The following is an 18,436-nucleotide window of genomic DNA, read 5'->3' on the forward strand; positions in this document are numbered from 1 at the left end:
ACGAGACTGCAGAAACCATTGCACAATATTTAATTGAAACATTGAGAAAAAACCAGTTGACTGAGAAATGCATTGCATTTACTGGTGACAATTGTAACACAAACTTCGGAGGAGTCAGGCGTGACGAAGGAGGGAGGAATGTGTTTGCAAATCTGAAGAGGATACTTCAGAACAAAACTCTGATTGGTGTGGGTTGCCCAGCACACATATTGAACAATTGTGTTCATCATGGTGCAGACACACTGGATGTTGAAATTGAGAATATCCTGTTCAAAATCCACCAGTATTTCCACATCTACACTGTACGCACGGAGAATCTGAAGGAGTACTGTTGAGTTTGTAGACATTCAATACAGAACACTCCTTTCTCACAGCAAGACACGATGGCTGTCAGTCTTCCCTGGCATCCACAGGCTGCTGCAGATGTTTCCAGCACTAAAGGCCTTCTTTCTGTCTCAGGAAAAGCCCCCTGTAGCGATAAAGAAGTTTTTTGAGAATGAGTTCAGTGAGATTTACCTCTGGCACATGCATTCCCACATGAGTGTGTTCCATGAACACATTGAAGACATGGAAAAAGAAAACAATTCTGTTGTGGAAGTCAGTAACATCTTGCACAGCGTCCACAATGTCCTTCAGGAGCGCAAGGAAAACAATTTCATGTCCGTCAAAGTCAAGGAACTGTTGGCACAAAAGCGCAAAGATGGACATGACCAAGACTGCAACCAGTTCTGTGCTGCTGTAAATGGTCAGTATTGCTGTTTCATTATAATTCCTCAAGGATTGCTGGTCTCTATGTGTTGTGTTTATTTGTGAAGCATGTTGTGACTGTTCTTTTGTACTTTTATTTATTTTAAGGTCTATACACAGCATGCCTGCAGTATCTTGACAAGTGGATGACCCCCATGGCAGAGTTCTCCCCCTTCATGTGGATGGATCTGAGTGAAACACCTGATTGGAATAATGTGGAGACCTGTATCAAGTACCTGAGAGAGAAGGGGGTACAAATTGACGATGTGAAGTGTTTTGATCAGTTTACAAATCTGAAGAAATTTGCAGAGAGGAGCAACAGTGATGGAGAGTTCAAGGGCAAGCAAGTACACCAGATGTGGACTAAATACTTTGAGAGGGCCAAAAGTGTGCAAAATCACTCAGAGCTACTTAAGATTGCACAGTTTGTCTTTGCACTTCCCTCTCACAATGCAAATGTTGAGAGGGTCTTCTCACTAATGCAGAGCCAGTGGACCAAGGAGAGGAACCAGTTGTCCGTGGATTCAGTGAAGGGGCTTCTATTGGTCCAGTACAATTTCAAGAACATCACCTGCAAAGACTTTCATGCTTATTTGCTGAATGACAGAAAACTTTTGGGAAAGATCAGCTCTTCAGCAAAATATGCATGGGCAGAGAAGGAAGGCACACAGGAGGATGAGTAGGAACACAAAGGGAAAATGAACAATATGCTACCTCTTTTTTTTTTTTCTTTTTTGAGATATTTATATTTTCACATTGGCCCCAAGAAGGCATAAGAATGGACAACCTCTGCTTCTTTTATGTTCCCAAAGTTAAAGGATCCCTCAATCCAAATTTACAAGGCAGTAAGGTTTTGATCCAAGATTCAGTTCAAACAGAAAGAGAATTTGAATAAATGTGTATAAATCATTAGTAATCTATCTTTTGGCATAATTCTTATCTGTTTCTCACACATTTCGGGTGTGTTTCTCAGGTTCACTCGTTTGACGGCTCTCAGCAGGACGCAGCGGCTATGGTTGATCTGGACCTGTTTATCGGTATTAACAGCTGGTGAGTTTCAGTGCGTCTGAATGACATTTCTCTCACTTTTTATTTATCACTGATCTTTTGTGTTTCTGTATTTCAGCTCATTGAAAACAGCAGAGATTTGCCACTTAAGAAATATTTCTGATTATTAGCCATGTTGAAAACAGTTGTTAGTCTCATGCAACGGTCGTTGTCTCTGCAGACGCTCCTTGGTGCGGCATTAAAAACACTCACGCTGGAGCCAAACTGATCAAAACCACGTTCCCCACCAAGAAGAAGTGGGAGGCGGGACACTGTTTGAAAGACAGGAATGAGCCATGCCACATCATGTATGTCAGACGCTCTGCTGATCATGTGTTTCATATGTGTGCTGCGTGTGTTCAGAGGGTTTAATAGTGTTTGTGTGTTTGATATCAGACAGGTGCTGGAGGCCGCCATCACTGGACCTCGCTGAAACCACCTACAACAACACTATGAGACTGTTCTTTAAGCAGACATCATAAGGATGACTTTTGTTTTCAAATGATTGTGTATTATATAACTGATAGACAACAAACATGACAGGAAACATGCATACTGTACTGGGTTATTATTGATAAATACATCTATTACAGCCACTTGGGTTAGTTAAAATAAAGCAGAAATTAAAGATAATTGTATGTATGTGTTACGATATGGTGCTGGATAGACAATACAGGAACAAGATTTCACAAACAAAACAAAGTCTTTTAATAGGAGCAGACTGATCAGGACCACGAAGAACATCCACACACGAAGCGTAAACATTAAGCAAAGACCGACAGAGAACTCAAAACAGAGACTGACTTATAAAGAGTGACTACTGATTACCGACAGGTGAAGGGAATCAGGACAAACGAGAGCTAAACCAAATTAGATTACATTAGATTAGATTCAACTTTATTGTCATTACACATGTACAAGTACAAGGCAACGAAACGGGGGAGATCAATGGGGGGATATCAATGGGAAAAACCAAATACATGAATAGACATAACTATAACAGAATGTCTATATGTACGTAAAAATAAATGACTTAATAAAAAAATACATAATAATTCACAATATATTCAACATGTTAATTTAAAGTAAATTTAGCTCACCTTTTTTTCTCTTTATTGTTTTCTATAATTTTTGTAAAATTTTCTTTAACTTTTTACTTTATTTCTTTTCACTTAATTAATTTATTATTAATGTATTTTTTTTTTCATTTTTCTACATTATTTATTATAAATAAGTAGAATGATTATTATTTATGCATTCATTATATTAGTTAATTTATACTGGACATGAAACTTTATTTTTTGTACATTGTTTATTTATTATAAATAAAAAATATATAACAATTCACATTTTTTTCCCCTCTTTATTATTTTCTGTATTTAAATTTTTAACTTTATTTTTACATTAAAATGAAACTTTAAATTCTAAAAATAAAATCAATTGTAGCAATCATAGTAAACTCACATTTCGATGCATTTTAATTTGTATTCATATTTTTAAATATTACTTTGTTATTATTAAAAGTAAATATAAACAAAGTCTATAGAATAGCCTTAAAGGGACTTTGATATAAATATATACATATAAATTAATGATACTATATTTTTAAATATTGTTTTGATATTTAAAAAAAATACATATAAATGAATAAGTGTAAGTTATACACATATATGAACATGTGTAACTTAAAACGTATATATTGTATATTAATAATAAACCCGAGTCTGCTCTCTGGTGTAGTATTGCGTATTCTGCGCATGTGCAATGTCACTTCCGCGTTCCTCACATAGCAACAGCAGCAGAGCCAAAATGGCGACCGGCGGAGATCCTGCGTGACATCGAACCGAGTCTCAACACCGAAACCTGCGGTTCCCCGGACACCGGCATTGGCGCCATGGCGTCCGCTAACGGGCGGCTGGGTCAGCACTTCCTGGGCGTGCTGGATGTGGTTCTGCGGGTCCCGAGCATCTTTATAATCGACGCCATATTCAACTCATACTCCGACCCCGGTACCGGATGGAGCGGAACCGCCGGGAGAGCGTTAATCCGCGCGCTGGGTGAGTCCGGTGCTGGCTGATTTGATTCGGGGTCGTTTAATATCGGTGTTCTGATGTTAATTTTCTCACCTCAAGAGATAATGAGCTTATGTCGGTGAACCGGGCCTGAAAACAGAACCGAATCGCGACAGTTTTACCTCCGTGTGTTTGTGAGGGAAACTCGGCGGCTGTCAAACTGTCACTCCGTTCATTCAGATTCATATGATGCAAGAGTCTCCGTTCGCTTACATTCGATCTGACAGCAGAAACTGTCACACATACAGATAACATCTCACCACAACCCACACTAGTTAGGCTGCTTTACTATTTAGGGTAAACACGTTAACTAACAGATCTCATCATACTCCAGTTTAATAATTATAGGATATTAAAGACTTTTCTTTTCACTTTTCTATTGTTTTTTTTTTTCATTTTTGTACATCATTTATTTATTATAAATTAAAAAATACATAATTCACAATATATGTGAAGTATATGTTCATTTTGAATAAATTTAGTTGAATTTTTTTCTCTTTATTATTTTCTGTATTTTTATTTTACTTGATTCCTTTTAACTTTATTATTTTTTGTACATTATTTATTTATTATAAATAAAAAAATGCATAATAATTCACAATATATTCCATATGTTCATTTTAAATACATTTGGTTTAATTTTTTTCTCTTTATTATTTTCTGTATGTAATTTTTTTACTTTATTTATTTGTACTTTTTTTAAATTTTTGTACATTATTTATTTATTATAAACAAAAATACATAATAATTCACAATATATTCCATATGTTCATTTTAAATTATTTTAGTTACATTTTTTTCTCTTTATTATTTTCTGTATTTATTATTTTTTACTTTATTTTAACTTATTTAGTTTTTTATTACATTATTTATTTATTATAAATAGAAAAATACATAATAATTCACAATATATTCCATATGTTCATTTGAAATAAATTTATTTCTCTTTATTATTTTCTGTATTAATTTTTTTTTACTTTATTCCTTTTCGTCTTTTTCATTTTTTTACATTATTTATTTATTATAGATAGAAAAATACATACTAATTCACAATATATTCCATATGTTCATTTGAAATAAATTTAGTTGAATTTTTTTCTCTTTATTATTTTCTGTATTTTTTTTTACTTGATTCCTTTTAACTTTATTATTTTTTACATTATTTATTTATTATAGACAGAAAATACATAATAATTCACAATATATTCCATATGTTAATTTTAAATAATTTTATTTCTCTTTATTATTTTCTGTATTTAATTTTTTTACTTTTTGAAAAGTAACTTTTTATTCCACAGTTTGTTTGTTTTTTCTTGCAATTCTGAGTTTATGGCTTGCAATTATTTCCTTCTTATTTTTTTAAGTTTACAACATGCTTTTCTGTTTTTTTTTTTCTGCCACAAAATCAAAAATAATAAAGGTAATTGTGACTTTTTATCTTTTTATTCTGATATTTTTTTCTCACACTTGCGAGCTTATATCTCACAGTTAAACTAAAATTGAAATAAAAACCGAAAATATTTGGATAAAAGCTAATATAATATAAAGTTTGAAAGTATATAAACAAAAATAATATGTGACCCTGGACTACAAAAACAATCATAAGCGTCCATTTTTTTAAATTAAGATCGGAAAGCTTTCCAGTGATGTATGGTTTGTTAGGATAGGACAATATTTGGTCAAGATACAACTCTTTGAAAGGGTGCAAAGAAATCTAAATACTGGAAAAATCACTTTTAAAGTTGTTCAAATAAAGTTCCTGGCAATGCATATTACTAATCAGAAATTAAGTTTTGATATATTTACAGTAGGAAATGTACAAAATATCTTGATATCCTCATTATTTTCTGCATAAAAGAAAAATAACTTTGACCCATATAGTGTATTTTTGGCTACTGCTACAAAGGACATTTCTACATTATCAGTACTAGTGGTGTAACACTTCATGAAACACAACTTCCAAACTCTTGCTCCAAATATTAGTCAACGTGACGAATTATTATTAGTCAAACTTGAATCCATTTCACTTGCAGAATTTTGCTGTTCAAGAAGTAAATGTGAAGCATTATTTCCTAGTGAATATTCAGCATTGTTGCAATGCAAACGTTAATTTCAATCCTCTGGTTTTGCAGGTATCCTGGTCTCCAGCGTGGTTCTGGTGCTTTCCCAGAAGTCCCTGTTCAAGTTCTACACCCTGTTCGTAGCCGTCCTGTTGGGTGCGGCGTCGGTCCTCGTCAACTACTACGGCACGTCTCACGTCGACTTCTACAGCGCCTACAACAAAGCGGCTCTAGTCTTTGGGCTGCTTCCCCGCAGCGGCCCCACGCTCTGGCTGGGCCTGGCTCTACTGCAGCTGCTCCTGGGACTGGGCTACGTGGCCCTGCTGAACGTCCAGTCGCTCTGCGCCGCGCTGATAGTGCTGGACATCATGGTCCCGCTGTGGGGCCTAATGATAGATCTGCCGGCGCACGTGCGGCAGGTGTTAGCCCTGGCGTCTGGGGCGGTTCTGGCCATGCACGCGGCCGCTAACCTCCTGTGGAAGCTGAAGTGGTTCTACTACTCGTGCCGCTACGTCTACCTGCTGCTGCGCCACATGTACCGCATCTACGGCCTGCAGCTGCTCCTGGAGGACACTTGGAAGCGCATACGCTTTCCTGACATCCTGCGAGTGTTCTGGCTGACACGCATGACCGCGCAAGCCGTGATTCTAGTGTACGTCGTGCGCGTGGTTCGCTCCGAAAGCGGCCTCCAGCTCGGCTGGGACTTGTTCTGGGACTTGACCAGCAACTTAATCATCAGCGGCTGCGATTCAACGCTCACCGTGCTCGGAATGAGCGCCGTCATCTCGTCGCTGGCGCACTATTTGGGTCTGAGCATCCTGGCGTTCATCGGCTCCACCGAGGAAGAGGATAAGCGGCTGGGGTTTGTCGCACCCGTGCTGTTCTTCATCCTCGCCCTGCAGACGGGACTAAGCGGACTGGGTCCCGAAGAGCGATTGGTCCGGCTCAGCCGGAACATGTGCCTTCTGCTCACCGCGATCTTGCATTTCATCCACGGAATGACGGATCCGGTGCTCATGTCATTAAGCGCTTCTCACGTTTCATCGGTGCGAAGGCACGTTCCCGTCCTGCTAGTGTCTCTCGTACTCTTCGCTCTTCCCGTCCTGCTCAGTTACGTGCTTTGGCACAATTACGTGCTCAACACGTGGCTCTTCGCCGTCACCGCGTTCTGCGTGGAGCTTTGTCTGAAGGTCCTCGTGTCGCTCACCGTCTACGGTCTCTTCATGATCGACGGCTTCTACAATGTCCTTTGGGAAAAGCTGGACGACTACGTCTACTACGTGCGCTCGACCGGCAACGTCATCGAGTTCGTCTTCGGCGTGATCATGTTTGGAAACGGCGCGTATACGATGATGTTCGAGACGGGCAGCAAGATCCGAGCGTGCATGATGTGTTTGCACGCCTATTTCAACATCTACCTGCAGGCGAAGAACGGCTGGAAGACGTTTATCAATCGCCGCACGGCGGTTAAAAAGATCAACTCGCTCCCGGAGGTCAAAGGCACGCAGTTGCGTGAAATCGAGGACGTTTGCGCCATCTGCTATCAGGAGTTTGCCACGTCCGCGCGTATCACTCCGTGCCATCATTATTTCCACGCGCTGTGTTTGCGCAAGTGGCTGTACATTCAAGACACGTGTCCTATGTGCCACCAGCGCGTTTACATCGAGGACGACGGGCACGAACGAGCCTCCTTCTCTAATAACAACGGCTACGCCGCGGCGGGGCAGGAGAGGGCGGAGTTTGATGAGCAGGAGGGCGGGGCTGATGCGGGAGCGGCCGCCGGAGAGGCGGAGCCTGAGAACGAGCACCTAGAGGATAACGACAGCATTGAATACGACGAGGAGGAGTGGGGGACGCAGCCGGGCGTGACGCTCGTGGAGGAAGAGTACATTAACGACGACACGGACTCCAACTGAGGCGCGCGGATGTTTTTAAAAGGGCTCAAAAATGAAAATGAGCTCATTATTTACTCACCCTCCACACTGTAAAAAGTTTTCACCAGATTCAACTTAAAACCTCAGTTCAGCAGCTGCCTTAAAATTTTAAGTTAAATCAGCTTAAAACTACAAGTCATTTGAACTTATTAGACTTAAAATGAGTTGATTTAACTTGTGAGTTCAAATGACTTAAGTTGATTTAACTTAAAATTTTAAGGTAGCTGCTGAACTTAGGTTTTTAAGTTGAATCTGGTGAAAACTTTTTATAGTGCAGGCTTCCAAGATGTATATGACCACAAGTGGAAAGTAGTGAAGTAAAAGTACTTTATCAGAAAACTTTACTTCATAACATTCCAAAGCATAATATTGTCCTATTTACTGCATTACGTTTCATATTAAATATCATTGAATACTTACATTAGATATCTATTACTTTCTCAAGTACTCAAGTAAGAGTAATTTGAATATTTACTTGAGTACAAGAACTAAATTTTTAATGTGACACCAACTTTTATTTATGAAATATAGTGCAGTACAAAGTATAACATTATGCTTTGGAATGTAGAAAAAACGCTCTGATAAACTACAGATTCTTTTTAAATTTACTTGAGTAAACTAAAATTACTTCACTACTGTCCGCCTCTGTTTATGTATTCTTTCAAACAAATCCAGTCGGAGTTATATAAAAAATGATCCTGGCACTTCCAAGCTTTGGAACGGCATAGCTGTGTGTTTCTCTTCATCAGTTTGAAACAAGTCCAATAAAGTGCATCCATCCATTATAAAAAAAGTGTCTCACACAGCTCCAGAAGGTGAATGTAGCAAATCCATGCATTTTTGTGAGAAAAATATCAATATTTAAAACATAATCACTTTAATCTAGCTTCCTTCCGGTTTGATGCGCCTGCGAGTCTCATAAAAACCAACGTTTGTTTACAGAAGCAAAGGAAGCCTTCATTTAGCCTTCTGTTGGATTATATCAAAATCCTTTTTTTTCAAAGAACATTTTTCTTTACAAATCCATGTTTTGAACTTCTAATTTCTAATTTCATCATCCGCTTGAACTGGCTTTTGTGTACAAGTTAGAATAAATTGATTCTTATGTTTTAAATATGCATATTATTCCTACAAAAATGCGTTGATTCGCCCTCGGAGCCGTGCGAGACACTTTTTATTATGGATGGATGCACTTTATTGGACTTCTAAAGCTCGGAAGTGCCAGGATATTTTTTAATATAACTCCGATTGGATTTGTCTTAAAAAAAAGTCATATTCACCTGGGATGTCTGGAGGGTGAGTAAATAATGGGCTGATTTTCATTTTTGGGTGAACTCTCCCTTTTAAACGAAAAAGGATTGCGAGATCAGGGACGTTATGCTTATTTTTGTTTGTTTTTGTGTTGGTAAAAAAGGGCTGATCTTGTGTTTTTTTGCTGGAATGCTCTTGACCATGTTTGGCTGAACGATAAAGAGTGGCGTGCTACTGTAATAATCGCAGTATACCTCGATATGATCACTACTGGTCTCTTGTGTGACCTCTCTTATAATTGTGTACATTATTGTACATGTAATAAAAGAATGATACACTGACGTTTGACAGTTGTCCACTGGAGAAAGCTGAATCAGCTGTTAATCTCAGTCCGACTGCGGTATATTACATTTTTCAAGTCTCCTCAGTATCTGATAGTATCATAACGCTGTTGCTTTTTGACCCGCCGGAGGCATCTTGCAAAGCGACTAACCCGTTTCGCCAAAACGTTCAGCGTTTTCTGATTTCTGGTGTTGTTGAACGCAGTAAATAAGTCCATGATTTGATGTGTGTTTGATTTCAGGTTAATCTGTTGATTTGCCCAGAGAACTGATGTAAATAAATCATCCGCTTTAGTTCTTTTGTAAATAAAAGAATTGAGCTAAAGTTCTATGTTCAAAGTGATCTGGAACTTTGCACTTGATTATATTTTTTCATATACAACTCATTTGTTGTGGTTTGATTCTCACAGGTCTTTCCTTTCATCCAGTTATTACATTTAATTCACTTTAATCTGACGCATGAGAAGTATGCAATTAAACAAGTGTAAAATGACTTTAAAGGACGTGTCCAATGCTCATGTGCAGACACACGGCTTATTTATATTCATCTGCTGGTGTTAAAATGAATGATTGTAGGCATATTGTTCTTTGTTATTTCACTGTCAAATAATGAGTTAACTAATTTAAACAAGTCTTAAAATTAAATAGTATATTCACTCATTAGTTTTTTATTAAAGCCTGTTGTTGCCATGTAAGAAAACAATAATGCTTTGGTAAGTCACAAAGTGAAAAGTTACAATTATAATTTTGAAAGTCATAATAATGACATACAAAGTAATTATAAGTAAGCCAAAGTTGTCCAAATTATGACAAAACTGTATCGTAACTTTAATTTGTTTTATTCTCTTAATTATAACTAGGTAAGAGTGTTTTAGTGGCGTGTGAAAAATATAGTAAATTAAGATTATGATAATAGTCAAAAATGAAATAATTGAAATAATAGAGGAGCATCATTCTGTTAATGTTACCAATTTATTCTCAGTGCTACAACTCAACTCTTGTCATTTTAACTTTATTCTGAAAATTTCACAACTTCAGTCTTGCAAAAGACATTATTCCAGTCATTTAGATTTTAGTATCAATATAAAACTTAATCTCAGAATGCTACTACTTTATTCTCATAATTTTGACTTTACTTTCAAAATATCACAAATTGAATATCATATAGCTTTTTTCTCCTATTGCTACAAGTTTATTCTGTTTTGTTTTTTTACTCAAAATATAGTTCTAGTCTGGTTATAATACTTTTTTTCCTTTTAAAGTAATATTTTGACTTTTAAACTAATATTTATGAATTATGTCATAATTTGATTTAGTGTTGCCCTAGTTTTGACTTTAATTCTCATAATGTTGACTTTATTTTCAAAATATTACAAGTTGAATCTCATATAGCCTCAAATAAAAAATATAAAAAAAAAAAAAAATATATATATATATATATATATATATATATATATATATATATATATATACATTTTTTGGCTTTTAAAGACATACTTTTGACTTGGTCTATCAAAGTTTCATTTCACTTTCACGGGGGCAGCCGTGGCCTAATGGTTAGAGATTCGGACTTGTAACCCAAAGGTTGCAGGTTCGAGTCTCAGGTCCGGCAGGGATTGTAGGTGGGGGGAGTGAATGTACAGCACTCTCTCCACCCTCAATACCACGACTGAGGTGAGTCCCTTGAGCAAGGCACCGATCCCCCAACTGCTCCCCGGGCGCCGCAGCAATGGCTGCCCACTGCTCCGGGTGTGTGTTCACGGTGTGTGTGTGCTCACTACTGTGTGTGTGCACTTGGATGGGTTAAATGCAGAGCACAAATTCCTTGTATGGGTTACCATACTTGGCCTCACTCACCCCCTTTCCTTTCCTTTCCTTCCTTTCCTTTTAGTGATTTTTTTTTTTTAATATATATTTCAGAATTATGACTTTATATGTCATAATTTTGACTTTTAAACTAAGAATTATGCAATAATTTTGACTTGGTGTGCCCCAGTTTAGACTTTTATTCTCAAAATATCTATTTTATTCATATAAAAGTTTTTTTTTTAATGATTTTTTTTTATGTCATACTTTGACTTTTTAACTAATAATTATGAATCATGTCATAATTTCAGCTTGTTGTGCCCTCATACTTTTAATTATACTTTTGACTTTGTATCTCATAATTAATCTGTCATTGCTTTGACTCGGTATTGTATAATTTCATGACATCTCCTACAGTATTATGGCTATTTTCCTGACGCAGTGGAAATGGAAATGGGCTTCCGTAGTTTTCCGAATCCAGCCTCGTCATCGATGACCGAAGGACGTTTCGGACTACATTTCCCATGGCGCGGTACTACATTTCCCATCATGCACCGTCATCGCGATGCGCGTCAGAGCCTGTGGAAAGTCTCACGCGTCTGAGAACTCTGAGTAACGTTAATTACACAACGATGAATCACAACGCCGAAATAATCGCATAATCAGAGGGATTCCAGGCGTTTCTCTCCGTAGGAATGAGAAGTTAGGCCGTGTCGGAGCGGATGGTGTGCGCGCGCACGCGTTGGGTGCGGGTTATTTTGGTTCGCTGAGGCCGGTGTGTTTGACAGAATGACAGGCGCGGTTCTTGCTTTCGTGTCCTCAGAGTAAACGTTGTAGAGTCGCGGGTGGGTTCGCGTTCATTCATGTTTGATAGCGCGTGTTCTGGTCTCCAGTGTGTTTCAGTGCTGCGATGATCCGGCTGGCTTTGGTGCGCGCGCTCGCGACCCGTCACACGCCCGGACCGGGTCACCTGCACAGACGGTTCCTCGGTACACACCGACGCAAAATCAAACCGGAGCAGCTGGAGCTCCCGAACCAGGCGCGGGAGTTCGTGTACAGCCTGAGCCCGGCGAACCGGAGCTGCTTACTGAAGGAGCTGCAGAACTTCGAGTCCCAGACTCAAGGTAACACTCTGTAGTGTGTACTGTAGTGTGTACTATAGTGACTGGAATATGCTGCTCATTCAGTACTGACCTGATGACAGAAGCAGTCTGAGGTGGTTTGCAGGTCTGCTCTTCCGACAAAACCAGCTTAACCAGGCTGAGAGACCAGATAACCACCATTTTCACCTCTTTTGACCTTTTTGTCCTGATTTCATCACTGTACCATGATAATACCACATGTAGGTGTAGGTTTGTGTGTCAATGTATTTGTAACACATAGGATACTATTTATACATCACATCACATGATCACCTTTTTCATATTTGATGTACTTTCTGTGACCCTGGAGGACAAAACCAGTCTTAAGTAGTATGGGTATATCTGTAGCAATAGCCAACAATACATTGGATGTGTCAAAAATAATTATTCTGTCTTTTATGGCCAAAAACATTGAATAAATGTCTCTCTTCTGCTCACCAAGCCCGCATTTGTTTGATCCAAAGTGCAGCAAAAACAGTAAAATTCTGAATAACTATTTAAAAAACTGTTTTCTATTTGATCAGAGCTGAATTCTTAGCATCATTAACGGTCTTCAGTGTCACATGATCTTTCAGAAATCTTTCTAATATTATGATTTGCTGCTCAGAAATATTTATTATTATTACTTTGTTGAAAACAGCTTAGTAAAATTGTTTCAGGGTTTTTTTGATGAATAGAAAGTTCAGAAAAACAGCATTTATCTGAAATAGAAATCTTTTGTAACATTATAAATGTCTTTCATCAACACTTTAAAGCTTCCTTACTAAATGTAAGTGTTAATTTCTATAATTTCCTATACTGGCTTCAAGCTTTTGAGTGGTATAGTTAGTGTATAATGTTACAAAACTCTTTATTTCAGATAGATGCTGTTCTTTGGATATTTCTTGAATAGCAAATCTGAATACTAGAATGATTTCTGAAGGATCATGTGACTGGAGTAATGATGCTGAAAATCCAGATTTGATCACAGAAATAAATTACATTTTGAAATCTATTCAAATAGAAAGGAGTTATTTTAAATAGTAAAAAATATTTCAAAATTTTTGCTGTACTTTGGATCAAATAAATGCAGCCTTGATGAGCAGAAGAGACTTCTCTGGAAGTGTGTGTGTGTGTATGTATGTGTATATATATATATATATATATATATATATATATATATATATATATATATATATATATGTATATGTTCTTTTTTTTATTCTTTTATTTTATAATATCCTTTTTAGCGCTTCTTCCTCAGTCAGTCTGATAAACACTGAAACCAAACACTTTCTTGTGCTGTATGTAACAGAGCAGGTAATAATAGCAGTGTTTATTCAGGCACATTCAGGAAGCTGCTGTCGCTATGGTGACGAGAGTCATGTGACTCATGTGCATCTGACCATCTCTCATCCGCTCATCAGTTTCCACTCACTGTGTGTTTCCGATCCTGTTCCGCTGTCTCTGTTCACACTGGAACCGGATTTTCAGCCTGTGTTTGTGTTCAGTATAAACACCTCCATCATCGCTCATATCTGATTCCGCTTGCGTATCTGCTGCACAATCTCATCAGTCTATTGATCTGCTGAATCACACACTGAAAATCCTTGGAAATAGCAATATTCCTGAAGAGGTACTTGAAAAGTGCTAGAATTATTGAAAAACCAATGTATCTATGAAATATGACTTTTTCAATTTTGTGTGAAAAGATATTTTTTTTTTTGCCTGTTTCAGGTAATGTTATAAAACTATCAAGCTAAATCAGTAGTAGTACTGACAGTGTTGTGTAAACACTAGATCAAATTAAAAGAGCCATTTATATCTAAACCATTTAAATCATTTAAAAATCATTGCATAGCTATATGATTCACTGTTTCGAAGCGCTCCAATCGGATCATGAAACATGAATCATTTGATTTGATCAGAATTGGATCGGAGCTTTGTGTATTGCAAATCAATCAATTCAGATCGAAACCTCGAGTTGCATATCACCAATCATTTGATTCAGATCAGGCTTCAAATCTCATTTCGGGAATCATTTGATTTAGATCAGGACTTCGGAGAAGGTTTGTGAATCAGTAGACTTGGATCCGAACTTTGCGTATCACAAATCAATTGTTTCAGATCGAAACCTCAAGCCGCTTATCGCAAATCTTTTGTTTTGGATTAGGACCTTGGAGTGAATTTGTAAATGATTAGATTTGGATCAGAACTTTACGTATTGCAAAATCAATTGATTTAGATCAAAACCTCAAGTTGCGTATTGACAATTATTTGATTCAGATAGGAACTTCGGAGCTGGTTCGCAAATCAGGACTTGAATCTGAACTTTGCGTGCCGCCAATCATTTGATTTAGGCCATAACTTCATGTAATGTGAATCAAATGATTCAGATTGGATTTCAAATCTCATTTCGTGAATCATTTAATTTAGATCAGGACTTCGGAGCAGGTTTGCAAATCCATTGATTTAGATTGGAACTTCATATATTGTGAATCAACTGATTCAGATCAGGCTTCAAATCTCATTTCGCAAATCATTTGATTTAGATCAGTACGTCGGAGCAGGTTTACAAGTCATTAGACTTGGATCGGAACTTTGTGTATCAAGAATTAGTTGATTTAGATCGAAACCTAAAGTCGTGTATCGCCAGTGATTTAATTTAGACCATAACTTCACTTATCATGAATCAAATGATTCAGATTGGACTTCAAAACTCGTTTTGCGAATCATTTGATTTAAGTCAGGACTTTAAAGCAGGTTTGCAAATCAGTTGATTCAGATTAAAACTAAAAGTTGCGTATCGCAAATCAATTGATTCAGATTGGGCTTCAAATCTCATTTTGTGAATCATTTGATTTAGATCAGGATTTAGGACCGAGTTTGCAAATCATTAGACTTGAATCGTAACTTTCCGTATTGTGAATCAATTGATTTTGATCGTAACTTCACGCATCACAAAAATCAATTAATTCAAATTTAGTTTTAAATCTCGTTTCGCGAATCATTTGATTTAGATCAGGACTTCAGAGCCGGTTTGCGAATCATTAGACTTGGATCAGAACTTTTCAGTTGATTCAGATTGAAAACTCAAGTTGCGTATCGCAAATCAATTGATTTAGACCATAACTTCACATATTGTGAATCAACTGATTCACATTGGATCTCGTTTCGCGAATCATCTGATTTAGATCAGGACTTTGGAGCAGATCGGAACTTCATGTATCAGGAATCAATTAATTCAGATCAGGCTTCACATCTCGTTTCGTCATTTGATTTAGAACCGGATTTCAAAGCTGGTTCTTGAATTATTCCGCAAATTGAATGATTCATGAACCACACTTCAAGTCCTGATCAGAAATGATCATTCTCAAATTAATATTCAGGTCAGGACTTCAGAGAGCAGATCCCAAATAATTTAATTTAGATTGAAACATCACAGCGGCTTAACGCATCTTTGCTTTATGTCGGAACCTAGGAGCAGAGATCACAAATCATTTGATTCAGATCGGGACTTTGGAGTGAGTTTGCGAATCACTAGACTTAAATCGGAACTTTGGGTTTCGCAAATCAATTGATCCAGATCTGGCTTCAAATCTCATTTTGCGTATTGCCAATCATTTGATTTAGATCATAACTTCATGTAATGTGAATCAAAAGATTCAGATTAGGTTTCAAATCTCAATTTGCGTATTGTCAATCATTTGATTTAGATCATAATTTCATGTAATGAGAATCAAATGATTCAGATTAGGTTTCAAATCTCAATTTGCGTATTGCCAATCATTTGATTTAGATCATAATTTCATGTAATGTGAATCAAATGATTCAGATTAGGTTTCAAATCTCATTTTGCGTATTGCCAATCATTTGATTTAGATCATAATTTCATGTAATGTGAATCAAATGATTCAGATTAGGTTTCAAATCTCATTTTGCGTATTGCCAATCATTTGATTTAGATCATAATTTCATGTAATGTGAATCAAATGATTCAGATTAGGTTTCAAATCTCAATTTGCGTATTGCCAATCATTTGATTTAGATCATAACTTCATGTAATGTGAATCAAATGATTCAGATTAGGTTTCAAATCTCAGTTTGCGTATTGCCAATCATTTGATTTAGATCATAATTTCATGTAATGTGAATCAAATGATTCAGATTAGGTTTCAAATCTCATTTTGCGTATTGCCAATCATTTGATTTAGATCATAATTTCATGTAATGTGAATCAAATGATTCAGATTAGGTTTCAAATCTCATTTTGCGTATTGCCTATCATTTGATTTAGATCATAATTTCATGTAATGTGAATCAAATGATTCAGATTAGGTTTCAAATCTCAATTTGCGTATTGCCAATCATTTGATTTAGATCATTATTTCATGTAATGTGAATCAAATGATTCAGATTAGGTTTCAAATCTCAATTTGCGTATTGCCAATCATTTGATTTAGATCATAATTTCATGTAATGTGAATCAAATGATTCAGATTAGGTTTCAAATCTCAGTTTGCGTATTGCCAATCATTTGATTTAGATCATAACTTCATGTAATGTGAATCAAATGATTCAGATTAGGTTTCAAATCTCAGTTTGCGTATTGCCAATCATTTGATTTAGATCATAACTTCATGTAATGTGAATCAAATGATTCAGATTAGGTTTCAAATCTCAATTTGCGTATTGCCAATCATTTGATTTAGATCATAACTTCATGTAATGTGAATCAAATGATTCAGATTAGGTTTCAAATCTCAATTTGCGTATTGCCAATCATTTGATTTAGATCATAATTTCATGTAATGTGAATCAAATGATTCAGATTAGGTTTCAAATCTCAATTTGCGTATTGCCAATCATTTGATTTAGATCATAACTTCATGTAATGTGAATCAAATGATTCAGATTAGGTTTCAAATCTCATTTTGCGTATTGCCAATCATTTGATTTAGATCATAATTTCATGTAATGTGAATCAAATGATTCAGATTAGGTTTCAAATCTCAATTTGCGTATTGCCAATCATTTGATTTAGATCATAATTTCATGTAATGAGAATCAAATGATTCAGATTAGGTTTCAAATCTCAATTTGCGTATTGCCAATCATTTGATTTAGATCATAATTTCATGTAATGTGAATCAAATGATTCAGATTAGGTTTCAAATCTCAATTTGCGTATTGCCAATCATTTGATTTAGATCATAATTTCATGTAATGAGAATCAAATGATTCAGATTAGGTTTCAAATCTCAATTTGCGTATTGCCAATCATTTGATTTAGATCATAATTTCATGTAATGTGAATCAAATGATTCAGATTAGGTTTCAAATCTCAATTTGCGTATTGCCAATCATTTGATTTAGATCATAATTTCATGTAATGAGAATCAAATGATTCAGATTAGGTTTCAAATCTCAATTTGCGTATTGCCAATCATTTGATTTAGATCATAATTTCATGTAATGAGAATCAAATGATTCAGATTAGGTTTCAAATCTCAATTTGCGTATTGCCAATCATTTGATTTAGATCATAATTTCATGTAATGTGAATCAAATGATTCAGATTAGGTTTCAAATCTCAATTTGCGTATTGCCAATCATTTGATTTAGATCATAATTTCATGTAATGAGAATCAAATGATTCAGATTAGGTTTCAAATCTCAATTTGCGTATTGCCAATCATTTGATTTAGATCATAATTTCATGTAATGAGAATCAAATGATTCAGATTAGGTTTCAAATCTCAATTTGCGTATTGCCAATCATTTGATTTAGATCATAATTTCATGTAATGTGAATCAAATGATTCAGATTAGGTTTCAAATCTCAATTTGCGTATTGCCAATCATTTGATTTAGATCATAATTTCATGTAATGAGAATCAAATGATTCAGATTAGGTTTCAAATCTCAATTTGCGTATTGCCAATCATTTGATTTAGATCATAATTTCATGTAATGTGAATCAAATGATTCAGATTAGGTTTCAAATCTCAATTTGCGTATTGCCAATCATTTGATTTAGATCATAATTTCATGTAA

At 36.1% G+C, this 18,436-nt stretch overlaps 2 protein-coding genes across 2 annotated transcripts in view; both read left to right on the forward strand.

The window, feature by feature from the left end:
* Nucleotides 1-3,599: 3,599 nt before the first annotated feature.
* rnf139 (ring finger protein 139) lies at nucleotides 3,600-9,819 on the forward strand. Its single transcript, XM_073821717.1, has 2 exons — nucleotides 3,600-3,851; nucleotides 5,999-9,819. Exons 1-2 carry the CDS (start codon nucleotides 3,689-3,691, stop codon nucleotides 7,840-7,842), a joined length of 2,007 nt encoding a protein of 668 aa, XP_073677818.1. The 5' UTR covers nucleotides 3,600-3,688; the 3' UTR covers nucleotides 7,843-9,819.
* A 2,013-nt stretch (nucleotides 9,820-11,832) lies between these two features.
* The window catches only part of tmem65 (transmembrane protein 65), a 13,065-nt gene continuing 6,461 nt past the window's right edge, over nucleotides 11,833-18,436 (forward strand). The window contains exon 1 of the mRNA XM_073822274.1: nucleotides 11,833-12,382. Coding sequence (XP_073678375.1) covers nucleotides 12,169-12,382 — 214 coding nt within the window. The 5' untranslated portion in view covers nucleotides 11,833-12,168. The remainder of the gene's footprint in view (nucleotides 12,383-18,436) is intronic.

Source organism: Garra rufa, chromosome 17 (genome assembly GCF_049309525.1).
Source record: "Garra rufa chromosome 17, GarRuf1.0, whole genome shotgun sequence".
Classification (NCBI taxonomy): domain Eukaryota; kingdom Metazoa; phylum Chordata; class Actinopteri; order Cypriniformes; family Cyprinidae; genus Garra; species Garra rufa.